At 44.4% G+C, this 10,995-nt stretch overlaps 1 protein-coding gene across 1 annotated transcript; it reads left to right on the top strand.

Annotated features, from left to right (window-relative positions):
- The first annotated feature begins 2,456 nt into the window (after nt 1–2,456).
- Nucleotides 2,457–10,010, top strand: adssl (adenylosuccinate synthase, like). Its single transcript, XM_086160218.1, has 13 exons — nt 2,457–2,780; nt 3,392–3,494; nt 4,967–5,035; nt 5,144–5,194; nt 5,278–5,344; nt 5,420–5,527; nt 5,912–5,993; nt 6,833–6,959; nt 7,034–7,188; nt 7,943–8,067; nt 8,149–8,246; nt 9,106–9,255; nt 9,334–10,010. The coding sequence occupies exons 1-13, from the start codon at nt 2,541–2,543 to the stop codon at nt 9,384–9,386; spliced, it is 1,428 nt and encodes a 475-aa protein (XP_086016344.1). The 5' UTR covers nt 2,457–2,540; the 3' UTR covers nt 9,387–10,010.
- The last annotated feature ends 985 nt before the right edge of the window (nt 10,011–10,995 follow it).

Genomic DNA, 10,995 nt, shown 5'->3' with positions numbered 1-10,995 from the left:
TTTCCTCTCAGATGAAAAGCTGCAGCTGGCAATGGTGCGTTTTAGCGACAGGGCTAATATGGCAGATGCTAACGTTAGCTGGCTAGCTAGCATTACCGACTACAAATCATGACTGATGTAACATTTTTGATATAGCCGGGGATTTTGAAAGGACCGTTCTTCTTTCTGTATTTTGAGAAATGTTCCTTCAGGGTTGAGCCTGGCATCGGCGCCCCCTAGTGGCGGGGGTTTTCAAAATGTTTTTGTCACCTGACGAAACCTTTTTGGCTTTTTATATTCTTCGAGAGAGATTGCACTTATCTTCCGCCATCCCATAAATAACAGCACAATAAAAAAAACAAAAAAACTGATAAGCTCATTGCTGAATTGGACAGGAAGATAAGGATTTATTTTTTATGGAGCTGCTTATTCATTTCTAATTGGTAAGATGTTCAATAAAATGAATCTGAAATAAATCAATTAACCCTCCTGTTGTCCTTGGGTCAAATGACTGTCATTGACACAGGGTGTACACAGAAAATGAGGTCAATGGGAGGGTTAAATAAGCTTGTGTCATTATATGTTATTGGATGCAGCAGACTTCATCAGATGCTATTTGTAACCACCCTTTAAAACTTACAGGCCATTCTCGGGAAACTCAGTTGAGCACCAGGTAAGGGTTCAGATCAGCCCAGTGAGCAGAAGATACTGGAGCAGAGGTGAGGAAGATGCTGGCTGGTTTCTTTTCAGGAGCAATCTTATATCTTCAAGGTCAAGGTCCAGGGTCTGCCTGTGGAAAATACAACCGGTACAGATTCTGTGCGGTGGGGTCCCTTTCCAAGGACCGGAATTGATAAAGAACGGGCCGTTTCATCTGGAAAACCACACCAGACATTCTATGCAGCACTTGATACACTTTAAAATAATATATAAAACATTGGTAATAATTTAGTTTAGTTTCATATCTATTCTGTCTGATATACAATTGAAATTTGAAAAATCACATACGGGAAAACAGTGTCTAGCATGCACATAACCAATATTGGTTTTATCTGAGGAGTGCTTATTCCGCTTCCTCTTTATTTTTTTTATATCTAACAACATGTATATGAAGATAATAATCACATAAAGGGAACCCAAGCGTTAAGATTACAGAAAAAAACGTACCTTCTTCATAAAAACGAAGGCGGAAGTGGAAAGCAGTGAACCGCTTCATCTCCTTCATACTCTTTGTTCAGGGAGGAGTTGCGTGTTTTGGCTCCGGCTCCACGCACAGTTTGCGTGTCGATTCAAGATTTGGAGCCCAGTTGTGAAAAGAGGGAGAAACACCGTCATTTCTTGGTCCTTCCACGACGCGTGGAAATGATGATGATGATGATGATGATAATGACACACCTCTTCTTCTTCTGTTGAGGGTTTTATGTAACACCGGAAAAAGTCCCATTCACAAAAGAAAACAGACTAACATAAACCAAAGTTCTTTCTCGAGGAAATGTAACAATACCGCAACATTATAAAGTGACTTCAAAACCCGAATGCAGTAAAAAAGAACTTTATTTGTGGGAAAAGATTGTTTAATATTTGTGTGCAAGTGCATAAAAAGTATTTAAGCTATACTCTACATACGGCCTTTTGATTTTATAAATATATGTGTGTGTGCGTGTGTGTGTGCGTGTGTGTGCGTGTGTGTGTGTTACTCCTGGCAGAGCAGATTTGTTTTGTATATCGTTCATTTAAAAAAACTACAATAATGGAGGACGGAATAACACACCACCGCCGACACAGAGATGTCAAAATAGTATAGATTTCATAAAAAGAAAGAGCAAAAATGTGCAACACTTCTGTTCCATAGTACACGAGAACGTAAAGGTATACAATTAAACAAGGAAACGATTATTTTTTAAGAAAAGTCCAGAATTTGGTGTCATCACCCTTAATGTAACAGGGATGTAACAAAGGAATCCCGAACTGTAAAAGGGGAAACGCACTATGATCATATTAAGCTAAAGCTAATTAAAAAAAAAAAAGTATTTCCTCTTTTAACTGACACAGCTGACACAGAAATGAGAAAAAAGATCAGTTACGGAACATACTGCTGCTATCGATGGGTTATAATTAACTTAAACTTGAAAAAATTATAATAATGATAGATTGTAAAAAAAGTAAAAACCGTTTTAGTAATTAATATTAATTTTATTATTTCAATGTATTATTGTGTTCCATTATTTCTAGAATTAAACATTTATCACAGGCTTTTTAATCTTGTTTACCGTTAATTGATTCCATGCAAAAAAAATGTCCTTATGTTTCCTAACGCCTGTTTCTATGATTGACATTCGATTCTATTGAGCCAAGTTTCACATGTTCATGTGTTTTTCAGTTTATACCATATGTGTTCAATAAAAATTGTTTTAAAAAAATTGAAAAAATAAGCCCGAGAGGGGAAGTGACGAAACACCGCCATCTAGCGGCGAGGAGGAGGAAGCGCACTTCCCGTGGGCCCAGAAACGCGGCAAAACGGCGTTCCGGTCTTGTCGCAAGGGGGGAGGACGGCGAGCAGCATGGCATCCGACGGGGCCGCGGCGGACGTTAACGGGCAGGAGTTGTTCGTCCTCAACGGCGAGCCGCTGGTGAAGCGGGCGCGGGAGGAGTCCGGGGCGCAGCCGGAGCCAGCCCTCCGGGTCCCGCGGGAGCCGCACAACAAGGTGACGGTGGTCCTCGGGGCGCAGTGGGGCGACGAGGGCAAAGGGAAGGTGGTGGACCTGCTCGCTATGGACGCGGACATCGTGTGCCGGTGCCAGGTACGGCATCCGGCTCCGCACCGGAGCCCCGCACGTTTGCGTGTTCTGACTTTTATAATGCTAACACTTTTTGCGTCTTCCACGACCGCCCCCCCCCCCGCTAACGCTAACCAGCCTCCCCCACCACCGCAACCCGGAAGTGGAAGGGGGCGGAGAAGTATTGCCCATGCGCAGAAATCACCCCCAAACTCTTGTTTTTTTTCCAATAAATTTTGCTCTAACACATTGAAATCAGACAATTCTTTTGCTTCATTTCCTCGATAAATTTATTTTACTGTTTTTTTTTAAGGGAGTAGATAGAGAAACCCAAGTTTTTTAGCTGTATTTTACATGCTTTTATTTTGAAAGGTGGATGACAGACTGTAAAGAGAGTGTAAAGGGGAAGCACCCTTTAGGACACCGTGTCCGTTGTGTTAATGTTTGCTCAAATGAGAGTTTACTGTTAGCTTTGCAACTGCATGATAAGTGTGTGTGTGTGTATGTGTGTGTGTGTGTGTGTGTGTGTGTGTGTGTGTTGCAGGCGCTGGTCGCCATGCTGCGTTCACTTGCCCTCTTGGGCTGTAGGTCTTTCCGCCACCCATTTAAGTGTTGTTGTTGTTGTTTGTTTCCAGGGGGGCAACAATGCAGGCCACACAGTGGTGGTGGACTCTGTGGAGTACGACTTCCATCTGCTGCCCAGTGGCGTGCTCAACAAGAAGGCCGTCTCCTTCATCGGTAAGAGGACTTGAGATGTTTCTCCTCGTTTAGACCAGGGTGCCCACACCGATCCACCCGTGTCCTTCACACCAACTGACTTCCCGTCCATAAACCTCCTCCAGCCTCAGCATCTTTCTATCATCCCGTCTCTGTTCACATCCAAACCATGAGTTTGAATTTATCTCCACAATGTCTAACGTATGCTGTCCCTCTGATGGGCTCATTCTAGGTCCTCTCCATCTTCCACATCTGCAGCTCTGCTTCCTCCTCTCTCCTCCTCAGTGTCTCCAAACCAGACAACATGGCCACTCTCACATCTACTACACCTTTCCTTCCACACTCTTACCACCTTTGACATTTTTCTCCAGCTGGTCCAACTTTGACTGGACTGTTGACCCTCTGTATTTAACCTCCTCCACCTCCTTCATCTCCACTCCTTGAAGATTCACCGTTTCACTTAGGTTTTCGCTCACTCACACACACATTATCACACACAGGTATTATTGTTGTTGTTGTTGTGGATAATAATAATAGTGTTAAAGCGTATATTTTACTTGTTAAATATAAGCTTTGTTTTGTTGAATGCTGTTTTAACAATAATGGCCTTAGTTTGAAGTTTTATGAACACTGAAAGTAGTTTTATTATGGAGCACTAGTATCGTAATCATTTCCTGTTATTGTTAAAACTGCCGATTGGAGTCCTATTAATAATAAGAACAAAGCAATAACAAAAATATTTATTATATTACTGCTGTTATTGTTATTTTATTATTGTCATCATCAGGTTGAACGAAATTTATTGGTCTCAGAATTGAGACTGTTTTTACTTATTACTAGTCGTAGTCGTACTATATTCATATATATTCATATATGTGTGTGTGTGTGTGTGTGTGTGTGTGTGTGTGTGTGTGTGTGTGTGTGTGTAAAAATATGATTATCAGGTTGAATAAAATGACTTACTATTACTTACTGTCACAACTCAGGAATATGAGGGAATATTCAAATCTTTTTACTTTTTAAGACCTTAAAACACTTTATTGCTTTGACTTTGACACTTTATAGTTTTATTTGTATTTCTTATTCTTCTTCCTTCCTACTATTATTTATTATTGTTATGTTTTACTTGAAACTCTGGCACAACAATTTCCCTCGGGATAAATAAAGTTGTTCTTATTCTTATTCTTAACTCCCAGGTTGAACAATTTTTTGATGCTTTTCTTTTTATTATGTTTTATTTTCAAGCTTATTGGGTCGAATTGAGACTCCTTTGCCCATCATTATTATTGTTATCATGATCAGTTTGAATTGAATAACTTCTCACAAGCATAATACTTTTTTAGGCTTTCTTTGAAATTTGTCTTTTAGTTTCAAGATCCATCAAGTCAAATTGAGACCCCCCCCATTAATTATTACAATTTTTATTATTATCATGTTATTGTTGTTGTGACAGGGAACAATGAGCCATGTTAAATAGTGTCTTCTGGTCGCAGGTAACGGCGTGGTGATCCACCTCCCCGGCCTGTTCGAGGAGGCTGAGAAGAACCTGCAGAAAGGCAAAGGTATGGACGGGGCGTATCGATAGGGAATCACTGAGTTTGATGAGGATGGATTTTTGTTTTGTTGCAGTTCACTCATGCCAATGAGCTTTTTTTACTGTCTTCTTGCAGGACTACAAGGCTGGGAGGAGCGTCTGAAGATCTCCGACCGCGCTCACATCGGTGAGGGAAACTTCTTTTGTTTTTAGATTTTATTTTTTTTTAACTATCGTTCGGCTGTAACCCCCCCCCGCATTCTCTCTCAGTGTTCAACTTCCACCAGGCTGTCGACGGGATCCAGGAGCAGCAGCGACAGCAGCAAGATGGCAAAATGTGTGTGCCACCGCTTGAATAGTTACGTCTCTGTTATGACGGATGGCTTATTGAGCGTGTGTGTTTTCTCTCTAGCCTGGGAACGACTAAAAAGGGCATTGGTCCGGCGTACTCCTCCAAAGCGGCTCGCAACGGCTTGAGGATCTGCGACCTCGTCTCAGACTTCAAAGTTTTTGAGGACAAGTGAGTCATACGTGTGTGTCCTTATCTCCAGATCTGACTCTCGCTCGTCCCGGAGTGTTTTTCGATCAGGTCGTCAGTAATATCCATCTTTCCACGATAAGGTTCATTTTGACTTGTACTACTTAGTCACCAACAGATGGAGACAAATGCAATGTTTGTTTGCCTCTTTCTGGCCGATGGTTCTCGCCAGGTTCCCCGTCTTCTGACCAAAAACTGCTGGCAGTTTGGTCAAAGACTGAGTTGTCCCCAAGTGTGAATGGTTGGATGTGTCCATATGAGGCCCTGTGATTGATTGGTCTAAACCCGCCCCTCCCACGAGCAGGACGAGAGGTGTTGACGGCAAAGGATTGTGTTCTCAACTTCGCCATCTTGGTGTTTCCCCAGGTTCCGGATGCTGGCGGATCACTTCCTGGCCATGTACCCCAACCTCAATGTGGACGTGGAGAGCGAGCTGAAGCAGCTGACGGTGAGAAACATGCCCGCGATATCTGGTTGTCATACTTTTTGCAGCTTTCATAATTTTCGATTACATTTAACCCAGATGGTAGTGATGGGAACCTTGATTCTTTTTCCCCAACTTGAGCTGATACGAGTTCAGAATATTGTGGTGTGTATTGAGAATGAATTAAGCGTTAACAGAGCAGATCATCTCATTTTGATTTGCCACTCTGAACTACTGGGCGAGTCGTTTGTTTTGGGAGTGAGTCTTGCGGGCTACTGTGAGCTATAGAATGATTTGTTCGTTGGGTAACTGAGTGAGCCCTTCATTTACTGTGAGCCACCGAGTGATTCGTTCATTGAGTTACGAAGGAAATTGCTCTGTTTATGAGTACGGAAGGCTACTGTGAGCCACTGAGTGATTTGTTCCCTTGAGTTACCGAGTGAGGTGTTTGTCTTGTGAAACGGGAAGGCGACTGCGAGCTGGTGGCTGATTCGTCCCTTGAGTTTGCAAGTGAACTGTTCGTTAGGTGAACCAGGAGTATTACTGTGAGCTACCGAGTGATTTGTTTGTCAGGTTACCGAGTGAGTCATTCATTTTGTGAGTGGGGGGCAACTCTGAGCACTTTTTTCATTCACAGCTCATAGCAGGGAAGAAAAGGTGGTTTAAACAAGAAGTGATGAACTTCATGTATGTATACAAATACCACTAGAACAGCAGTTGTACCATCCTGTGAGGGACGAGCAAGTGAACGCGTTTGAGAGAAGGACTCGTGACTCATGGGTCTGTAAAATGAATAACTTGTTCAAGACCCACACATCACCTGCAGGCTGGTCCGGATGGGAAACGGTGTCGTGTTTTCGCAGGGATTCGCCGAGAGACTGCGCCCCCTGGTGACAGACGGCGTGTACTTCATGCACAAAGCGCTGATGGGACCGAGCAAGAAAATCTTGGTGGAAGGAGCAAACGCCGCTCTTCTGGACATCGATTTTGGTGAGGTGCAAGCGGGTGGTGGACTGCTGGACAGTTCGCTTTTACGTGCGCTAACGTGGCGTCTCTCCGCACAGGGACATATCCGTTCGTGACGTCTTCAAACTGCACAGTGGGAGGCGTGTGCACGGGCCTGGGCGTGCCGCCGTCACACGTCGGCCGCGTGTACGGTGTGGTCAAAGCGTACACCACCCGCGTGGGTGTGGGCGCCTTCCCAACAGAGCAGGACAACGTGAGTAAAGTCAGCTTTTTATATCTTTTTATAAATGTGTGAAGGACAAATCTCACACTGAGGTCCATTTCTATCCCGGTCAACACCGCCCCCGAAGGGCCGCTGGTGGTACTGCTCTTTTCACTGCATTTGTTCCCCACAAGAACATACAGGACTAGGGAGAAGGTGGATAGAAGTCTTTTAGTGACCCTCAAGTGTGTGTGTGTGTGTGCTTTGATTAAGATTTACCCTATAAACTTGAGTGTGTTACGAGCGATACAAACAAATTATAATAATGATGAAAATGCATCCCAATATTCTGTGCAATATTCAGAACTGTGCAATATTTCATTTCACAACAGCTACACTACAATTTTTCCTTTTATCATACTATTGTGCACTCCTTACCTCACTTGTTACTAAGACACTTATAGTTTTATCACTTGTTTACTAAGACACTTTATAGTTTCACTGAGACACTTTATAGTTTATTTTTATTTCTAATTCTGCATTTTTTCTTTTTATTATTTATTACTGTTATATTTTCTGTAACTCTGGCACAACAATTTCCTTCGGGATTAATAAAGTTGTTCTTATCTTACCTTATCTTATCTTATTACAGGACTGTACTTTTGGGGGAGGCTTTTAATCGCTTAACAACCTCAATTTTTCTCAAGAGGGGGGTTTTTGTATTGACGCCTCTATTGTCACAGCGTCCGTTCAGACTGCTGTTGTTTTGTTTTTTTCTTACCACCCCCTGTTCGCCTCCTGACAGGAAGTCGGGGAGCTGCTGCAGACCAGGGGGAGGGAGTTCGGCGTGACGACGGGCAGGAGGCGGCGGTGCGGCTGGCTGGATCTGATCCTGGTCCGATACGCCCACATGGTCAACGGCTTCTCTGCGTAAGGAGCCGCCGCATGCTTCCCAGACTAGTATCTCCGTCCGCTGGTAGACCCTCACCGGGTGACTCGTTGGGTTTGCAGAATCGCCCTGACGAAGCTGGACATCTTGGACACGCTGCCGGAGATCAAAGTGGGCGTGGCCTACAAGGTGGACGGGGAGAGCCTGCCGAGTTTCCCTGGTAGGTCCCAGAAGGTGGAAAGTCCAAGCAAGGTTTCCACATCTGACACACTTCGCTGGCTGGAGAACGTGATAAAGTCAGATTTTTATTTCCATGGCGACCGATCACAGCCCAGTCACCTCACCTCACCTTTTGACCCTAAAAATGATTTACAGAAACATGTCTTGGCAACATCTGCGAGAAAAGTGATCCCAGCTCAATGTGGGCAGCCTTCTGCCTTGACTGAATGGGGTAGAAAGCTAATAATAACAGCAGTGTTTTCTGTTAGCTGACATGATGCGGTAATCATTTTAATATTCATCAGATAAATAAAAATGGTGGACGCCTGGCGAGATGCTGTTGTCGATCAGACAGGCTAGGAAGATTGGGAGGAATGAGAGACGTCCATCGTGAGAAATCAAGCAGAGTAATCCGATGGCATCACAACTTGCGAGGTAGCCTTGCGCTAACTATTAGCTTTTCTCAAAAAGAGATCCGCCGATCCAGATTGGAAGTCGCCTGAGTAGCTGACATCTCGGGTTTATTTTTAGAAATCGCTTGCAAAACGGAATTATCGACCGGTTGGAGCTGTGGACCGGGTGGCAGGGCCGCTGGCGACTTGCCTCCGGTTCAATATCGCCGTCGTTTCCAGCGTTTATCTCAATCGCAAATTGATTGATTTGGCTTCTCCGGGCTCTCAGTTTCCATTTCTGGGCCAAAGACAACTGAAAAAGACGTCCCCAGTATTCACCATGACATCTTAGATTTAGGTAATTTTTTCAGACGGCTAGGTTCTTGTGCTGTAGCGACACCTTCACACGCGTGAGTCTGTCTTCTGGAGACCGGTCTGGTGCCTGAGGTGGTCTTCTCTGCCCTGCAGCAAACATGGATATGCTGACCCGGGTGACGGTGGACTACGAGACGCTGCCCGGCTGGTGCTGCAGCACCGAGGACGCCCGCAGCTTCTGCGATCTGCCTCCGCAGGCGCAGAGCTATATCCACTTCATCGAGAACTTCCTGCAAGTGCCAGGTTAGTCACGAGCCTGCTGCCGCGGAGCATCCCCTCGCATCCCCGTGCATGTCAATCACATTTTTTTTGTCTTTTCAGTGAAGTGGGTCGGCGTGGGAAAATCCAGAGAGAGCATGATCAAGCTGTTCTGATCCCGGCTGAGGAGACGCCCTCCACGACGACGGGCCAGAAGACGCCGTCAGGTTCTTAACAGGATTCCTGGAACGAGTTTAAACTGCAGAAATTCAGAAAAAGAAACAAAAACTCCGTGCCAATGGAGAACCTTCACCAGCAAAGTTATTTGTGAAACTCCGAGCTGCTGCTGCCGCCTCACATTCCCCTCTAATCCTGCATAAAATCCCTGTATCGTTGTATTTATTTGCAAACAAGGCGACCATTCCTTATTTTTTTGGGGGACCTGAAGCTTAACAGTTTTAACATGTCCGTCTCTTAAGTCCCACCTCCCCTCAGCTGCTGAGCCCTCAGCTAACAGACGCAGGAACTTCTGCAGAACCGACAGCGATCATTCCCGGGCCCTTGCCGCAAGATCGCACCCGAGATGGCGAGCCGGTCGCGCAGTCGGTGCGATGATTTAATTTTTGTACCGCGTGGGGGGATTTTAAGACTTTGGATATTTGGGAGTACAACTTTCAGCCAAGTGTGTCGGAGAAACAAAGGTTGTTTTTCTTTTTAAAATCATTTGGGAGACAAATAAAGTGAACTTATGTGTAGGTTTTTAGTATAATAGGCCTGCTATTAATAAAGAGTAACTATGAGTTTGTTGTGTGTGTTTGTTTTTTTTTGTCTACATTCCGATTTTCTAGTCTAGACCGTCAGATACTGAGAGGCAACACAGGGTGTTTTTAATTCTGACAACAGGGGAGACCCTGGTTGAATTCTGTGTGGAGTCTCCACGTTCTCCTGGTCCCGTACCACATGCAGGAGGCTCTTTGGAGACGCTAAATTGTCCACATGTGAACGAGAAGGTTGTATGGTTGTATATCTCTGTGGACCGGTCCAGGGTGAACCCCACCTCTCTCACAATGATAGCAGAGATAGGCGCTAACCCCCCCATCACCCTGGCTGCGGGATCAGAGCTATTGACCCAGAAGAAATCCAAGAAATCCTGAAAGCACTGGGGAGCGGAACAGTGAGTTGTTAAGAGCGGCAAGAGAGAAATCTTAAAAGTTGAAAATCACCAAGAGATGGATGAGGTGTTTTCAGGATAACTATGAATCGCTATACATTGAGATGGGTCGGAAGTTGCAAGAATTGCTTCAAATTATCTGAAAATCACTGTCAGCCTATTATTTTGCTGAATTTTTCCAGACCCTGGAATTTGCAGTACTTCCTCACTGGATAAAAAAATCACCTCTCCATTACTACAGATAAAATAATACACGAGTAGTACAACCATCCCTTTGCGCACTTGCATTTTTCTCACTGGCTTCCTAACACACACATACACACACCTCTCAGCCTGCTCCTCTTCCTCACTTTACACCCTCCTTGGTTACACTGACTTCCCCTCTGTGGGCAAGAAAGCTTTTCAGGACCTGGGAGGAATTAGATTCAACCATAAAGTGGATTCCTTGAGACATTGATTGGGGAGGTGTACAAGGGCTCATTTGGTCCTCTTAATGCACCAAGAAGCTCCACGCACAAACACACACGCACGCACATACACACAGGTTTTCAGATCATTCGAATATGGGTTAGTCATGCTGGGAGGGATATTTGGCGATAAAAAAAAACCAAACA

Source organism: Fistularia commersonii, chromosome 15 (genome assembly GCF_037954325.1).
Source record: "Fistularia commersonii isolate RoL2024-O1a breed Wild chromosome 15, RoL_Fcom_v1.0, whole genome shotgun sequence".
In the NCBI taxonomy this organism is placed as follows: Eukaryota; Metazoa; Chordata; class Actinopteri; order Syngnathiformes; family Fistulariidae; genus Fistularia; species Fistularia commersonii.
Note: the sequence above shows the minus strand (reverse complement) of the source record. Positions and strands in the feature narration are given on the sequence as shown.

What these genes read in the sequence shown, in the direction of transcription:
- adssl (XM_086160218.1), top strand. Translation starts at nt 2,541, where the DNA reads ATGGCATCCGACGGGGCCGCGGCGGACGTTAACGGGCAGGAGTTGTTC. An exon ending in GAGCCTGCCGAGTTTCCCTG is followed by an intron (nt 8,247 to 9,105) that starts GTAGGTCCCAGA and finishes TCTGCCCTGCAG; the next exon opens with CAAACATGGATATGCTGACC. An exon ending in GAACTTCCTGCAAGTGCCAG is followed by an intron (nt 9,256 to 9,333) that starts GTTAGTCACGAG and finishes TTGTCTTTTCAG; the next exon opens with TGAAGTGGGTCGGCGTGGGA.